General features: G+C 37.1%; 1 protein-coding gene across 11 annotated transcripts in view; it reads right to left on the bottom strand.

Moving 5' to 3' along the window:
- LOC128092197 (dedicator of cytokinesis protein 9) overlaps positions 1-18,319 on the bottom strand; it is a 120,241-nt gene that overhangs the window by 11,459 nt on the left and 90,463 nt on the right. For 5 of the 11 annotated variants that reach the window (XM_052705793.1, XM_052705796.1, XM_052705792.1 and 2 more), the window contains exons 36-45: positions 18,052-18,118; positions 16,555-16,602; positions 13,442-13,485; positions 8,088-8,203; positions 7,311-7,448; positions 6,839-7,021; positions 6,043-6,156; positions 5,684-5,899; positions 3,720-3,777; positions 2,204-2,310 (exon numbers count right to left, since the gene is read on the bottom strand). In XM_052705793.1, the coding sequence (XP_052561753.1) occupies positions 2,204-2,310; positions 3,720-3,777; positions 5,684-5,899; positions 6,043-6,156; positions 6,839-7,021; positions 7,311-7,448; positions 8,088-8,203; positions 13,442-13,485; positions 16,555-16,602; positions 18,052-18,118 (1,091 nt within the window). Of the gene's footprint in view, positions 1-2,203; positions 2,311-3,719; positions 3,778-5,683; positions 5,900-6,042; positions 6,157-6,838; positions 7,022-7,310; positions 7,449-8,087; positions 8,204-13,441; positions 13,486-13,997; positions 14,135-16,554; positions 16,603-18,051; positions 18,119-18,319 lie in introns of all 11 variants that reach the window. The other 6 variants (XM_052705790.1, XM_052705788.1, XM_052705795.1 and 3 more) reach the window with 2 other exon arrangements.

The raw sequence follows: 18,319 nt of genomic DNA, 5'->3' as shown, positions 1-18,319 counted from the left end.
TGCTGGCCGGGAAAGGCTTCCCCTGAAGTAATACTGCACTACAAATTTATTTGTCCGATTTTTAAATGTATGGATTCCGTTCAGTAAGATTAAAAGGCACTCGTCTTGCTTTGGGTTGTCCCACAGTTTTCATTACATAGCTATAACACAAAGGTGACAGGGAAATTATCTGGCATTTGAGAATCTAGGTTAGTTTTCCTATTTGGGAAGGGCTGCACGGTCACAGAATAGCCTCCTTTGCATAAGGCATGCTGTGAAGCATTAACTTTCATTTACCAGTCTGAAGTTTAAATCATTTTTCACATGGACAGACAATGTTAGCAAGGCACCAGAACAAAAAAAAAATGAAAAAGAAAAAGAAAAGAAAAAAAGGTATATAGTGACTTAATATTTGAGGTGGAACAGTATTTTGGCAAATTTTATTTTGGGAAAAAAACTGCAAATCTGAATTAAATTTTTCCGAGCTTTATTCTTCACGGAATCTGGCACTGGACAACAGTCTGTCAGCCACAGCTCAGAACTCTGACAGAAGAACTGTCTACAGCACAGCACGGCATGGAAAGGATAATAGCTTCCAGGCTTTTGCTGTGCAATTTGTGACATCCACAAGATTGTAATTCTGCAAGGAGAATCTGACTGGTGCTGATGAATAGGCCTGTCTGGCTCCACAACTGTTTTAATGAAATACATACACTAACTGTTAAAAAACAGGTCCTCCCCCACTCCACCTCCATCCCACCAATTACTATTTTGAAGATTTAATCCTGAGGAGCAGTTAACAGATAGAGGAAAAACCCCAAACACAGATTGATTTAGCTCAGTTGTAGTAAAGTAGAGCTTGAAATACACGTTTGTATCTTACCATTACTCTACCCTACTGATCTCTTACACAATTTCTCTTCCTTAGAGTATTACAGATTCCCGTGTTATAAGAACATACAGAGGTAACACTCTACATGAGATACATTCCCACTGAAGAAGCAAATAGAATACTTGAAGAACTTCTGTAAAGTACGAGGCATCTGAATTTATCCGGGATTTTTAGTCTCTTCAGAAGAGACTGGGGACTTCTTTCATAGTATTATTCCTCCCAGGGTAAACTATAAGAAGTTATTTGAAAAATGCTTTCCCCCCCCCACCCCAATATTTAACCAGTTACACTTATCCATAGCTAAGTTTAAAAAAGGACTCCATAGAGGGAAAATGAAATTTGGCAAAGTTTGAATTCTTTGCAAGAGCCGCAGGCTTGTAATTTCAGCCTTGGCATATTTTTGCTCCATGGAAATACTGAGAGATGGAAATAAATCTGGGCAGGGTTCAATGACTCAGGAAAAGCTGTATATTCTTTTTGCACTGAATCACAAGAATAAAGACATTCCAGTTGAAAAACACAAAAGAATTAAGCTCTGACAAACGCTTTGTCAGGTAGACACCGACAAGAGCTTCCGACAAAAGTTTCCATTGACCGTACTCAACAAAAATCCAACTCTTGGCTCAGTTAGAATAGCTTACATTTTTCTTTGAGTAACATGCTACCTTCATGCTAGTTGAGGAGAATCTGTGTTTTAAAGAATACAACACGTAATAATAATAAAAAACCCTAAACCTGTTTCTGCATGCTTTGCAAACAAAAAGCACTGTATTTCTCATTTCAAATAATTACAACTCCTGCCTTCACAGAAGAAGGCAAGTCTACAATTTTTGTCTTACAACAATAGGGCAAAGTAGTACCAGAACTTGGGAGTAAAAGTTCAAGGCTTAAAACCACTATGTCTATTGCTCCTCAATCTGCTGCAGTGTGTTCAATTTGCAGACAAATAATTTTGTCATACACCTTCACCATACACAAATGAGAACACAAAATATTTTTTGTTGTACAATTATGGTTCAACAATGCTGATCTTTTGTTCAACTCATTTTCTGCAACTAGTTGTCTGTCCCTCACTCCCTCAACTATGCTAGCAAATACACAGCATGATCACAGCAGTGTCTTTATGCTGATGCTTCATGTAAAACATACGCATGTAGTAAATTCCCTAGAACCTGGACAGCTCGGAGAATAATCCTATTTATTTATTTGTTTTCTATTAGGATAAGAATGGTGGCAAAGAAGGTGATAGCAGTCAGTCTCAGAAACACAACACCTGGAAAAACAAATGGCGCTTTAATGTGCATCAGTTCTTACATGCTGATGTTTACTTACTTCGTTGAAGTGAACATCTTGCATCCCGACATCCTCCATCATTGAAGCTTCTTCATCTATATTGGGTGTGATTACTCTGAAGGCAATACAGCCTTGCCTAAACATCCCTATCATTGAAAAAGAAAACCAGACACATTCACTTAAACGCTGGCAAAATACCTTCCTCTTGCAGAGTAACATTAGGCCATTTTGTGATGCTGGATAAATCAGAAGCTGTATTTAAATACACTTACTACCAAAACAATAGAAGAAAACACAGCTTCTCACTGTATGATTGAAAGAACAGAGCTCATCTTAAGTAGAAATCGTTTTTTTAGACAAGCATGTTGACGTTTGCATTCTGACCTACAAAACTATGCAGTGTATGAATCTTCCTATTTTAGCTAAGAATTGTGTCCAATCTCTCCCACCCCAAAGCCTACGGTAACTAAGTTCACTTCTACAGTATTTCATAACACTGATCACGCAAGAACTGTGCAAGAACAAGCCCTGGCATATCCAAGTCTCCAGTCTGAACACTGTGCATAGACTGATGTGAACTACACAAGATAGTCAGAGGATGGCTGCACAGATTAGTCAGGGGTAGATACAGAAAGTCGGCCTAGAAATAAGCAAAAAAAATATCAATCTAACTCCCTTTACTGAAATATATATTCACCAAGAATTGGTTTTAGAATATTCTAAAGTGAAACCTACCTCTTTTACCCATTCTGTGTAAGTTTTTTTTATTATATCAGATTGCTGAATGAAGCAGTCAGGCTATGTGGCCAAAATCTGTTTTGTAAAAGCCTCAAGAGCAATCAGTGACAAGTACAGAAGCACAAGGACTTGCACATATTTACTTCACCACTCGTTCCTAGAAGGATTCTTTCTCCTCACTCATGGGAGTTGTACAACCAGCGGCTTCACTGAATGACTGCCTCAAAGGCACGTTTATGTCTTGCTCCTGGAAATGCCATAGGTAGGACTGACTCCAAATTACTAACAGGAAGTAATTTCCATGTGACAGGAGACAAGAATAGCAAGTCACCCAAAGAACCCAAAGCAAGTATATAAAGATTATCACTTGTTATGGGTTTCGTTAGACTTGCAGTACTTGGAACTGTAACTTAAGACAACAGAGTTTCAGATTTGGTCACAGAGGAGCTTCTCAAATCACTGGAGAAGGGGGAATAGCCTACAAGTGAATAAGCATCCTGTAAGAGGCAAAAAAATAATGAGAGACCTGAGAAATTACTTAACAAATAAGAATATTCATTGATAGAGTTGCTTAGAAAGGGTCTAACCAGGTATTAGCAACTGTTGTATTAAATTAAAAGCTTTTCCCTTCCTAAAAGTTCTGTTTTAGCTTCAGCTAAAATGCTGGTTCTTAAACATGTAAATATGCTGCTGTAAGCTTGCTATTCACTCAAGTCAGAATTTTTTGCCTACAGCTTCCTCAGGGAAACCACTGCTATTCCTACACATAATGAAAAATACAACCAACCCACATGTAAGTAGGACTTCAAAATCATACCTTTCCGTGTGAGATATTCTGCAACCAGTGCTGCTACATGAACATAGCACATTGCTGCCTAAAAGCAAGAACAGGAACACTTTTGTAAATTGCAGTCATCATGCAGAACTGAAAACTAAGTATTTATGAAGAGCTCTAGACTGGAATAATTTCTTAGGTTTTCCTTGTTTGCTGCTTTGAAGATGATGACTTGTGTAAGAATTCTCCTCCTCACTTACACAGAACAGTTACTGTGCAAGGGCCTCCCTTATCACCAGAGCACTGAGTAGCACTCAGTTGGAGGCTGCCCACTGTTCACAAGCTAATGACTTCCATGCTGTAATAACACCAGGTAAATTTCCTTCAGGGATGTATTGGAAGGAATTTGCTTGGTACGATCTAGAAAACTAAATAAAAGGGGCAGAGTTGTCTACAAACATGAGATGTTTTTATTAAATTGGCACTGATCACTTTTCTTCAAGGAAAGGACAAAAAAGACTCAAGATTCAGCAAAATGTTTACCTATGGAAGCTGAAGAATCTCTGGCTCTGGAGCTGAAGAAAAAATGTAAGTAACTGCCAGAGACTCTTTCTAATTCATACTTCACATGGCACTGGACTTGATGATGTACAGGGGTTTTTCTCTAGCTGTACAGTCAAATATTCCATATTTTCAATAAAAATCAGTCATTTCCTCAGGTCTGTTTTTAAAAAAACTAGACTGAAAGAGCTGGACCTGCTTCCATCAAAACGTAAACTACTGACAGAGGACTCTATACGTCTTCTGCATAGCTACTAGGCAGAATAAAAGAATATCAGCAATGAGACGTAAGGCAGCAGCAATGATTTCTCGGAGGTACTTGCTTACATGGTAGTGAAATAGATACGTTTATGAAATGTGGTGATACGATACAACATGATTTGTTTTCAGATGGAACAAACTTCCAGAAAGAAACAACATCAATTCTGTATGCTGATATAATGGCTATGCATCAAGGCATACAGTACAAAAAAGACAGGGATCTCTTGGAAAGAGTCCAGTGGAGGGCCACAAAGATGGTGAAGGGCCTGAAGCATCTCTCCTATGAGGAAAGGCTGAGTGAACTGGGTCTGTTCAGCCTTGAGAAAAGAAGACTGAGAGGGAACCTGATCCAGGTCTACAAATATCTAAAGTGTGGGGGGCAGAATGGCGAGGCCAGACTGTTTTCAGTGGTGAGTGGAGACAGGACAAGGGGAAACGGCCGGAAACTGCAGCATAGGAAGTTCTGCACAAATGTGCACAGGAACTTCTTTACAGTGAGGTGACGGAGCACTGGAACAGGCTGCCCAGGGAGGTGGTGGAGTCTCCTTCTCTGGAGATGTTCAAGACCTGCCTGGACACCTACTTGTGCGACCTCCTGTAGGGAACCTGCTTTGGCAGGGGGGTTGGACACGATGAGCTCTGGAGGTCCCTTCCAACCCCTACAATTCTGTGACTCTGTGATTCTGTGAAGGCATACAAGAATCCCAACTCTCTTTTCTCCCTTTTGCTAGAATTAAATATTTAAACAGCACAGAGAAATCAGTCAGCTTTCTGTTTTCAAGCAACAAAACTGCTGTTCAACAATTTTAAGAGTATCAGGAGTTTTTCTGGTAAGCCTTCTAGAAGAAAATTAAGATAATTCTGTAAAGGCAACCAGAGAGGAATTCAAGGCAGAGCTTCAGAGTGTTTTAGGCAACTGATAACTGAAGAATATTAGTAAGCAGAAGGCCTGATTCTTCATTCTTCATCTTAACTGCTAGAGCATTCAAACATATTCCATACCTTAATAATCAGAACTGGCTTAAAGAAGATATCAACCACTGAAATTAATCAACCATTCAAAATTAAAAGTCATTATTATACAGTAGCATTCACACAATGTATTTGCAATTTCAAGAAAGTTAAGCGTAAAGTTATTAATAAATTTATTGATATAAATTCATTAAGTCTGATCTTTCTCTCACCTCTGAAAGATCCCCATTTTTAACATGGATCCTTGCCATGCTGTCCAACCACGTCTTCCTTAGCTCAGGTGTACTAGCGTAAGACTTTGCCAAACTGTACTGGAGGTCTACAAGCATTTCGGGATCGTTCTCATGCTCCTTCATCTGAGCTGTAGCCATCAGTACTGTACGAATACGTTTTGTTAAATCCTTTACATCAGAAGGGAACGTAGTGTGCTAAAACACAGAAAACTTGGTTTAACTACTGCCTTTATCTATTGCTCGCCTAACAGAAGAAGTTAAAATGTCATTGCAAAAGGCGCTGTGGAAAAGTTTTCAAGCAGCCTTTCTACGATATAGAAAGAAGAATAAAGCCAGACCTTAATAATTTTGTCGTGATTGGCACAATTATTGATGATGGACAGGGACTGCTGAAATCTAGTTCCTCCAATTCCAACAACATCAGCAATTAACTGGCTTACTGAAATAATAACCTTGACAGAAACAAATGTCTAGTTAGTGCGTGCATACTTGGTGAAATGCACCTATGATGCAACTACAAAGAAAGTTTTGCTCTTTTAAATAGAAAGATTATAGCTTGAAGTCAAATGCTATTTGACAGACTCTCCCCTCCCCCAAAACAAACAAACAAACATACATTCGTACAGCAAGACAAGCAAGAAAAAGGAGCTTTATATAAATTTAATGCACAAGCACCCTGTGGTCTAAAGACTGACAGCTAGGTCAACCAGGTAGAGCTCGTAAAAGAAATGAACTGTTGTTCCCAGCCTTGTCAGAACAATTTATTTCTTTTTTAGCCTTTTCTTAATGTATTTCTGTTTTATTTTAGACTTCTAGGCGCTTGCTGCTTCATTCTTTTCTCCTTTAGACATGACGCTGTAAGCTATTTAATCAAAACAACGTCTAAAGAACACATTTCCTACTCACAAATTATAATTTCCTGCAAAATGCTGGGCCACTGAATTGCTTCAAATTATTTCCTTGTACCTGATATACTCTTCTTACTCTTGGAATTGTACTGACCTTGCTCAAATAAATAAAATATTTCCGTCTTTATCCAACAGGACTTTGCACTCCTGCATGCAATTGCCCACCTACAAGTACTGACCACATGATACTTTAAAACACAACAAACAAAAAATAAAGTATACTCACCTGTAGATGTGTTCTAACAAAAGATTTCTTTCCTGTGTAATCGAAATTATTTCTCATTAAGAAGTACAGTAACTGCGAAGCTTCAGTACGAATTGAACTCAATTTGGAATTACAGTACTTCAGAATCTCATAGCACAGGGCAGAACACATATCAGCTCTACCCTCATAAAACGTAGAAGGAAACTGAGGAAAAAAGCAGAAAAGAAAGAAGGTATTCATTAACACCCCACTCTTGACACTATAAACATCTAAAGAAAAACACAAGTCCCAAATGAATAGTCCCAAACAACTGACAAAACAGTTACAGTAGTTCACAAAACAAAGTCATTTTTACAGCAATTGAAACAATAATTATTCCAGGCCCTTTATGAATTTTGATTTGGAATTTTTAGTTCTCAAAGTTCTAGATAGTATATTTCTAGCCATAAATCTGGATAAGTACTTGGAGATAAATTATTTTAAAACTCCTTACCTTAAAAATAAGTGCCCTTAAAGCAATGAAAACATTTTTCAGTGCTGTTTCAGACTGATTCTTTTGAAGGAAGCAGAGGTATACATCAAATACTTTTTTCATTAGTGGATTGTGTCCATGATCTGTCAGTAGCTGATTCTTTAAATTAATAGTGAGAATTTAGGAATTTTATACTGCAACACATTTTACCATTCTGAAAACATACATATTTTTAAAAAGCAGGACATTAATTTAAAAAAAGAAATGTGGATATTATTACTGAGACATTGAATAATACAAGCAGTAATAACTGAGGTTTAATGAGATATTTCTACCATTGCACTGATCCTGCTTATAAAGAAAGTGCTGTTAACTGATGAATGTTTCATACAAGAAGAGATCAAGTTCAATATACAAGCCTGCACCTGAGCGCATCCAAATATCGATTATGGTACTGGTATAGAAAATACAGTTTTACCACTCATATTAAGTAGATGCTACAGTTTCCAGAAATACTTTTACAAAGTTAGGATAAGGAAGGAGCTTTTCCAACAGAATACTGATGATCAATACGGAGTACATTGGGCAACTGAAGCGAAAGCATTTTGCTGCAACAGGTTATGAGATGTTAAATGCCATAACAACGAAATACAATACCAGAAATGCTAAAAAGTGCCAAGTTACAGCACTACAGTGTATGCTATGCAATTTAAAATAAAATTGTAAAAACAGTTTTGGCAAAAAAAAATTTTTTTTTGTATAATTATAGGAGATGTTAACATAAATTCAAGGACAAACCTTAAAAGCCATTGTGAATAATGATAGAGTATCCAGAATTGTAAGGCAAACTTCTGTGGCAGTATTTGCTTCCAGTAAAGACTGGTGAAGAACGTCTGCATCTGAATGGCCATAGCCTACAAAAATTAAGTGTAAGTGCTTAGTGCACAAATTTACATGTATTTTATTTCCAAAAGACTTGCTGAGAAGATTGACGAATATAAAGCCTGACAGGAGTTAACATTCAATACAGAAAAATAATTAATATCCATTCAATTAATATCCATTTGTCAAATATGTGCAAATAATTATTTTAGCATAATTTGCACAAGATCATAGAATAAAGTACAAATGCCAACAACAGAAACAATAAATAGCAAGGAAAACATTAAAATGTTTGATGTTGCATATATATGTATGTATACGCACAAATGTATAAATAAAAATATATACTTATACATGTATACATACATACATATATTCATAAAATAAATGCCTCAGTAGCATGAAGTTACAGCTGAAAATATGCATTGGTGATTTAGTGATGTTATAATGATATTGAATTCAATCATTATAAAAATACAGAACACCAAAGGAATACATGCACTTATACACAGTTGAAGACCTAAGGAAGTAATTATGCTCTGTAGGAATAGCATGCAATAACTCCATGTTTAACCAAAATACTTTATTGACTTTTGTTCTGAAATGCAATCAAACAATTTAAAAAACAGCATGCTTCAGCAATGGTTAAAATACACTGTTTATGTTTCCTAACACTGATCTTTCAGAACTGGATTGACAGATGTGATCTGGCTGCTTTACACAAATTTGGTGTGAATCATGTTAAAATATTAGATAGCCCAACATAGACAACTTAGCATTGCTAGAAGTATAATTTGAACTCACTGAGCCTAAGACAAGAAGAGATGAAGTTCTTTTAGGCTGTCACCTAGCCATTTTTTCTGTACCCTTTGTTACACTACTTAACTATGCAACTGCAGATACTATTGTTTTCCTCCTTCTTTATCCAGACTAAGTAGACCTACCATTAGGTGTAGCTTTAAAAGAAAAGTCATGGTGTTTGTTTTTAAGAACAAAACAATGAAGAATGAACTCGAAACAAGCAAATAAAAAAGACTGGTAAAACCTGCACTAGTGCATTCTGCATGAAAAGGATCCAGAATAACCATCAGTTTCTACAGATTTACACATTTTCTGTTAGGAAGTATACCCCTTTTTGCAATATATATGCATATATATATATATGTGTGTGATATTCTCCCTGCCTCCACCTCATCCTTTTCCCGTGTTTTTTCTCTACAATTTCAGTTCCATTACCTCTTATAACTCTGCAATGACAGAAAGCAACAATCAGTATTTTGAAGCAAGTTTTAACATAACAGCCACTTGTTGATATTTTCATTTTTGTAAAAGTATTTTTTTTCCTTAAATAAATTCAAGAAAAAGTCTTTTTCATAGCAGTCACCTTTAGGTGACTACAGTTTAGGTAGGACTTCAGGTATCCTACAGTTTCGGTACCATTGAAGATATCAAGAGATGATGACTATTTTGAAAACCCCACTGAGGACAGGAAAAATACTGTTTAAAGAAATATTTTTTTTGCTCTTCTAGATATAAAGAAAGGTTATTATAAATCCTATGTTCCAGAGTTGTTCCAGTTTTCAGGAAGAGTAAAAAAGACAGGAAGAATAAAAAAGACAACTCTGGTAATTACGGACCTATGAGTCTCACTCCAGTGCCTGCTAAATTCAGAAAACATTATCCTGAAAGCCATTGAAATACACTTGAAAGATAATGCAGCCATTGGTCTAGGCCAAAAACTGTTCACAAGGAGAAAATTCTGATTAACTACCTTTCCTTTTGTAACAAAACCACACATCTAGCTGACCAAGAGAAGCCAGCTGATGTGATTATTTTGGATTTTACAAGAGTTTGCAATACTGTCACAGTATCCTTCTGGACAAAATGTCCAGCATACAGCTAGACAAGTACATAATAGGATGGGAGAACAATTGGTTGACAGGTTGGACTCAAACTGCTATAATAAGTGGGGTTACATCAGGCTGGCAATCAGCCACAGTGGGGATTCAACACTGCTCCATTTTAGGACCAGTTCTTGTTAATGCTTTAATAAGTGAGCTTAACACAGGAATTGAACGTATACTAAGAAAGCTTGCAGATGATACTAAATTACAAGGAACTGTTGACTCACTCAAGGGTAGAAGGGCCTTGAGAGAGATCTAGATGAAATAGCAGGCTGGGCAATCACCAACTGTATGAAGTTCAACAAGAGCAGTGACAGATTCTCCATCTGGGCCAGGAAAATCCTGGATATATGTACGGAACAGGAGATGAGAAGCTGGAGATCAGCTTCACAGAACAGGACCTGAGGATTCAGATCAATGGCAAAATGAATACACACTGAGTACACATCTGCCCTGGCAGCCAGAAGGGCCAACCACATCCTGAGGGGGTGCATCAGAAACAGCACTGCCAGTCAGATGAGAGAAGGGATTGTCTGGCTCTGCTCTGTGCTGGTGTGGCTTCACTGCAGCGCGCTGGGTGCACTTCGGGGCACGTAAGATCCAGCTACTAGAGAGCATCCAGAAAAGAGCTGTGAAGATGACAAAGGTTCTAGACAGCAAGATGTAGAAGGAAAGGTTGAGGTCTCTTGGTTTATTCAGCTCGGGGAAAAGAAGACTAAAAAGAGGCTTAACAGAGGCCTACATCTTCCCCACAAGGGGTTCAGAGGGGAAGACCCAAGGGAATAACAGAGAGCTGATCAGAGGAGGGTCAGTTTGGTGTTAGGAAAAGGTTCTGCAGCAGAGGGTGGTCAGGCACGGAACTGGTGCCCAGGGCAGTGGTCACATCCCCAAGCTGCTGGAGCAAGGAGCACCTGGACAGCACCATCAGTGTTCGGATTTTGGGTGGTGCTGTGAGAAGCTGGGAGTTGGGCTTGATAATTATTGTGGGTCCTTTCCAACTCTTGATATTTCACTCTTCTGACCAGAAGCTGCAGCCAATCCACAACATTCCAAACAGTTTCAAACTTTTTCTTTCCATTAATAATTTACAATAAACTAGCCTTTGCTTACACTGCATTATTGCAGAAGTTTTGGGTAGGATGCAAACAAAGTAAAACTCAGTTGGGCTTCATTAGAAGACATCTAACATATATGATATGGAGATCTATCTAGACATGCATACGAACGTGCATTTAAAACTATCTAAGAACTCTGAAAATAGAATAACCTTTAATGACTGAGCTCAACATTAACTGTAAACTGCCAATACAGCTGAAGGTATATCTCTTCTTATGTACGTTTGTACGTCACTCTGTTATACTGAGCTTCCTCCTCTCCTTTAACACAGATGACACACATATAGATCCATCTTCTTGCTGTTTCTTCTGAGGCTTCAGAAATTTCAATATAAGTCTTATTTTCTTTCACTTGTAAGTCACAAAACTACACTGAAATTCCCCAGAGATCTGACATATCACCTATACCATGATATCAGTTCTTTTCCTTGGATTAATAATTAAAAAGGGAGAAATGAAGTTTATAAATTACATTTACAATGTTGTTTCTAAAATCACTATCTTTTGGCACGAGAGCAAGGATTTCCATCATATACATCCTAACTATGTGAGTATATATGTTATCCAAAAGATTTATTAAAGTTCTGAATGCTAGCAGTGTGCCCAGGCGGCCAAGAAGGCCAACAGCAATCTGACTTGTATCAGAAATAGTGTAGCTAGCAGGACGAAGAAGGAGGAAGATGAAGCCAGCTATGGTGAGGTTGCACCTTGAGTACTGTGCTCAGTTTTGAGCCCCTCATTAAAAGACAGTGCAGCACTGGAGCATATCCAGAGAAGGGCAGCAAAGCTGGCGAGAGTCTGGAGTGTAAGTCCTATGAGGAGCTGCTGGAGAAACTGGGGGCGTTTAATCTGGAGAAGAGGAGGCTCAGGGAAGACTCCATCTATCATCTATTGCTCTCTGCAATGACATGAAAGGAGGTTGTGGCAAGGTGAGTGTTCACCTCTTCTGCCAGGTAACAGTGATAGGCTGTGAGGTAACCGTCTCAAGTTGCACCAAGGAAGGTTCATTTTGGAAATTAGAAAGCATTTCTTCTCTGAAAGAGTGGTTAGGTGCTGGAACAGGAGTCACTGTCTCTGCACGTGTTTAAGGAAAGGGCAGAGGTAGTATTTTGGGATGTGGTTTAGTGGAGAATATTGGTGGTAGGTGGACATTGGACTGGATGATCTTAGAGGTCTTTTTCAACTGTAATGACTCTATGATTCTATTCTATTCTATATAAATAATACAGATGGAGTGACGACAACACAAAACTATAAGTCAGAAAACAAGACACAAAAGATATAAAAATCATTTTAACATTTGACATGGCTTTCATAGCAACATGTTTTCACCTTAAAAAAACATGGTCAATACAAAGTCTAACATCCTTATATTTATTAAACGTACAGCATTAAAAACACTGCTATCACTTAACTGAAAATTAACTGAATGAGACACTGTGATAATTCCTTCAAACTAGTTGGAAAAGAACAGAAAGTTTATTCTTACATAAGCATGCATTTATTAAAATCTTTCAGCTCACTGTCCTTAAAATCAATCAACTTCGTTGAGTTTTTGCACATAAAGTCCAGAAGCAATCAGGTGATTGATTTCCCAGAGAATTTTTTTAAATCAATATTCCTATACATAATATTTTACCATACAGAACATGTAGTTATACAGCGTGAAAGCACTTTTGTGTATCAAAAAACATGTAAAAATTTGTAGAAGCAGAACTGATACAGCATTAATACAGTAGCAGCAGACTGCTTACATGAAAAAATATTTTCCAGAACTATATAGTTTTATGAACTATCTAATTCAAAGAATGTTTTGTATTTGAAATTATATGAAAATGCATTTATAAACAGGGTGGGTTTTTTTGTTTTCCACCAAACTGCGTGGTAAGTCTTGTGTAATTATGTTGACTGTTGCTTTATGTTACAAATAATGAGCTAAAAGATTTTAAGTATCTGTAGGGGACAGTTAGATATGCTCGGGAAATCAAGAAATGAGTATAGTGTAAGTCAAATAACTGCTTTACTGCACACCATTCTTTTCAGACCCAGTTATCCAGTTCATTCTACTGGATTAGTCAACCAGTTTAATTGCTTTTGAAGCTGAAGATTGCAAAATGGTGCTTCTGAATACTTTACATACAGCATAACTTGCAATTTAAGAGCAGCATATTTAAAAAGATAGGACATAAGCAGATTTAGTTTTCAATACAGCAGTCTTATAGAAGCTGACTTCAACCTGATTAAATCTTACCATTGTCTACAGAAATTCCAAGAATACTTGATATCTTTCTCACACTGAAAACAGAAAAATCACTTCATTATTGGACGCTTTTTGACTTCCAGACAAACTAAATCATGGGCTTCACATTCTCTGTAGAAATTCTAAGAAGCTTATTTCTCCTTAGCAGATGTCAAAACATGGAGATATGGTCGAAGTGTTAATTTTTGTTTTCAGATTAATTGTAAGACTGAGTTGGGGAAAAAAAATGAAGTTTTATGAAGCAAATAGAAAACAACTAAACTCTGTACTCTGTAACTATGTGTCCAACAGAGCAGAAATGTATGTAGTTGAAAAGAAAAAAAAAAAGTTTTTTAAATATAGTATTGTTAACCACGCTCCATGTTATGGCATCAGCCAGCATTAATTGTTTTATCACAAAGCAGGGAACAGACCATCCATTTTTTCCAGTTATTCGCTCGACCTAGAATAATAAAAGTCATGGAAATGCACTGGTGTGGCTCTGGGACCTGTGTGGTGTTGTGGTACTGGTTGAAGATGATGAATGTTACCATGTCATGAGACTTACTGTGGTTAAAAGTGAGAGAGTTATCCAGGCTGCTCAGCTGCTGCAATCTGGCATGCATCATTCCTGTTCTGTTACGGGAAACAGGCAATGTCTGAGATTTTCGATCATGAACTATGGATCCCAACCCCTCCTGGTTCCTGCAAGATGGGTGAAATGGGATAGAAGCAAAAGTTAGACATGTCAATCAGCAGCAAGACAGGAAGTGTTAGTTAAGCAGCTACAAGAAGTTTTATAGAAAGAGTCATAATGCAACCTATTAATGTTTTACTTACAAAACAAAAATAGGTAGCTTAAAAAAAAAAGCATCACAGCAAATGCTTTCCTAAAAAATCTCAAAGCACAACAGCAAAAGCACACGAGTAGTTGCTCTGAAAATGCTAGATTTACTTCAGAGCTCTTGCGCACATCAATATTTGAGAATACAAAGATTCCAAAGATATTTGGAACCCAAAACCTTACACAAAATTTTTAGAAAAAAAGCTAGAAAAAGACACATGGTGGTAAAATTAGAAAGCATACATGCAACAGGGAAGAGTAGGAATTAACTGAAGTATTACTGTGGACATCTTACCCAAGCAGGAAGGGAGAAGAGCCATACGCTTTGTTAAACTTGCAGCAATCAAGTGAAGAGAACAGAAAGGTGATCTGTGTTAGCAATCAGTACAGGCTAAATTCCTATTGTGTACCACCACCAGAGCTAATGAAAAATGACAACCAGTGCCTGAATATTTCCCTGTTCCTTTTTGTTCTGTGTCCTTTGTGTATTTTAAGAGTATGTGCAAAGTATGTCATATGCTTTAGTGTAACAACATGAAAGACTAGAAAGCTACATTAACTGGGGAAATTCAATACTTCTGCAGAACATAAATGACTTCTATAGCTTAAGTCTTTTTTTAGCATAACATGCACTACACAAACTAAGCGATCAGTAAAAAAGGAAGGAGGGTAGTTCTTTTCTAAAAACTAGTCAAAGGAATTAAACTTTTTTTTGGTTGGTTGGTTTTGATGTTTGCTTCTTTATATATTTTTCAATAATTTTATCATTTTTTAATGAAAAGCCTAAAATTACAAGCTTCTGTAAATCCAGAGTTTATTAGAGCACAAAGGTTAAAAATCAAAGCCTTAGCAAAGACAGATTTGTTTTGGTTGCTGATTATTATTCATCTTTTTGAAGTTGTGTAAACATGGGTGAGATCTTTCCCTGAAAAAATTCCAGGAAGGTAGTCATGTTTGTTGTTTGTAGAAACACACTCACATACCACTGAACTTAAAACAAAAAGCTAAACATCTTACCATCCAAGCTCTGCAATTTCTCTCCCACCAAGCTCAAGAGGGCCAGTATTTGAACTCTACAAATTTAGTTATAACAGGACCACCGTGTATACCACAGTGTGAAGCCCAGACAGATTACTACATTTCACTCTATTAAAAAAAACACTTTGTATGAAAGAACACGCTAATGCAAATATATTCAAATACTTGAGTACAAGGGCTGCTCCAAAAGTAATGCCTCCCATTTTATGATGTTAGCCCACATCAGAGACACACGGTGTTTGCACGGCAGCTGAGGCTGAACTTTCCCACCAATGTTCCATTACACGCTGTGACTGTGTGACAGATGGCAACAGAGGGGCAAGTCTGACAGAACGATATCCGACATGGAAGCACGTATGAAGCAAAGGGGTGTCACTGAATTCCTCCATGCAGAGAAAATGGCAGCCACTGACATTCATCGGTGCTTGCTGAACATTTCTGGAGCCCAAATGGTGGATGCGAGTACATTGAGGCAGTGGTGATGAGTTTCAGCAGTGGGGACAGTGGGTCACCTGCACTGGTGCAGATTTTTATGAGTGAAGCACGCAAGCTCTTGTGCACTGCTGGTGAAAAGGCACAGCTAATGGCGGTGACTGTGTTGAAAAATAGTGTTTTGTAGCTGAGAATTTACACTACCAAACAGTGCTTTTTGTATCTATTGTTGTTTTCATGAAATAAATAGGAGGCATTACTTTGAAACAAGTACATACTATATACATATTTCTGAGATTTTCTCTTAAACAGCAGCCAATGGGAACCATACAGGTACCCAGAAGTACCTAGAAGAACTGAAAAACAGCAGAGTAGAAATGTCTACTACTCACCTTTCACTGAAGACACTTTATTAAATTTCTATAACATTTCAACTGACACGGTTTTATGGCCGAGTGAATAAATCAAATATTAAAATGATAAAACTTCTTCCCAAAAGACATTACTTCAAGGAAAAAACTCTTCAGTAAAAAGATAGTAGGAAGGGTGGGTGAATTGCAAAGTAATTTATAATAAACACAGCACGCAACATTCTGCATCCTATCTAGAAGTGTGGTATCTGCTTCAGAATTGTTAATATAATAACCACTTACTTCAAATTGTTATGTATAACTTTACAACAACATTTCTACTCCCATATAATGTATTTGTAGCAGAGTTCTGCGCCCATTATTACTTTTAGTGGATACAGGACTGTACAGGCTATTATTCTGAGTAGACAATACAGTAACATTTAAATTCCACACAGTACCTGGCTATGTATCGTTTTCCCATGTACTGGAACTGATGTAAGCACACTCTACAGAGAACACATAAAAAGTCAGAAAAATAACACAAAAATCCTTTATAAGTTGATGTTCATTGGAATTACTCAACTTATTTTTTTTCTTGTTTAACTTTAAACTCTTATGCCATGAAACTTTATCTGTCCAACCCTTACAATTAGTTTTCAGTCCCCAGCCAAGAATAACTGATTCAGAACCTCTGAAATCAATCAGGAATGGTTGCTGTTTTAGTTAAATCAGGATTAGTATAAAAAGACCACATCAATCTCAACATTTCTGCATCAAAACATCTAGTATGAGTCTTGCAACGACAAGCTAGGAGTCAAATAATGAAAAAGCAGAGCACATTAGAAAATTATTAACACCAAGTTCAAATGTTACGTCACAAAATCATAGAATGGTTGACGTTGGAAGGGACATTTAAAGGCCATCTGGTCTACTTTCTGTGTAGATGTGGCACTGGGGGACATCACTTGCATCATTCAATCTTAAGGGTCTTTTCTAACCTAAATTCTATGATGGGAATTTTATTTTGTTCTGTATTCCTTAAACTGATACTGTGATGGTAACCTGAGATTACTGATCAGATCAAAAACTAATTCTACCTTGCCCTTAAACAAGAGGCCATTAAGGGAAAAACATTGTTCACTCATTTCATACAGTTTATACCCCATGCTTCAGTCTACTACCTGTGCTCATTCACCTGCCCAGTTCTGTTTTCAGTACAATCAATATAATGCCATCTGTACTCAGTGGCTGAATTAAAACACTATTTGTAACATATTTCTAAAATGAACTTTGAGTATCACATTACATAACAATTAATTACTGATATTACAGTGACTCAGTTTGTAACATCTGAAATGAAGAAAAACAGATCAATGAAACAACAAGACATGCAGAAAAGCTTCTGTGTTGCACTACTTCCAGTCAACAGCACCATCCTTGTTTTTTATTTATCAGTCAGTTCTCATGAATACACAATACTACATGTGAATAGGCTGAAACGTAGCAGCTAATAAGAAATAATGGATTCATCATATATTTTGTTTCCAAGAGGAAAGCTAGGAAGGCAATTAATTTCCCTTTGTTTCCAAAGTCATTTGATTCAAATGATTTTCATACGCGGCCACATCATTCCACAAGTTTGCATTACAAGATGCATTTGAATGCAGGCAAGTCAACAAGACAGTCCATTCCACTTGCACAAGAAATGAAATTCTGAATACTACTTACAGTTTAAGAACCTTCTGAGGTCATTTCTGCATAGCCTAATTCCAGAAACTGTTATGGAGTTGGACAGACATGCAATTGTGCACATCAAGGTAAGGGTTTCTAATCAAGACTTACTGTGATATTGCTTTTCAAATAATAAAGAGTAACACATACATTTATGTCCATGCTCAAGATTTTAACAGCAGAGTGAAATGTATGATTTTACGATAAACTAAAAAAAATCTTACTCTGTAATTGTGAAGAAGTCCATGAGCTCAGATTTCGTAGCCTTGTTCCAATAAGTAAACAACGCATCTAGGAAAATGGAAAATATGAAAAACAAGACAAAGGCAGTAAGCACAAAAAAGCATTAAGTGGAGAGTTAGAAAGTTGTCCTTGGTTTTCAGATAATTAGGATCTCAATAAAAATGGCTTGTGAGGTTACAAAATATATTAAGTCATGCGCATAAATCCAATCCATCATTACATATGTTTAAAAAATAGGTGGAATTACCT

The sequence above is a fragment of the Tympanuchus pallidicinctus genome, unplaced genomic scaffold (assembly GCF_026119805.1).
Source record: "Tympanuchus pallidicinctus isolate F22 unplaced genomic scaffold, pur_lepc_1.0 scaffold6, whole genome shotgun sequence".
In the NCBI taxonomy this organism is placed as follows: Eukaryota; Metazoa; Chordata; class Aves; order Galliformes; family Phasianidae; genus Tympanuchus; species Tympanuchus pallidicinctus.
Note: the sequence above shows the minus strand (reverse complement) of the source record. Positions and strands in the feature narration are given on the sequence as shown.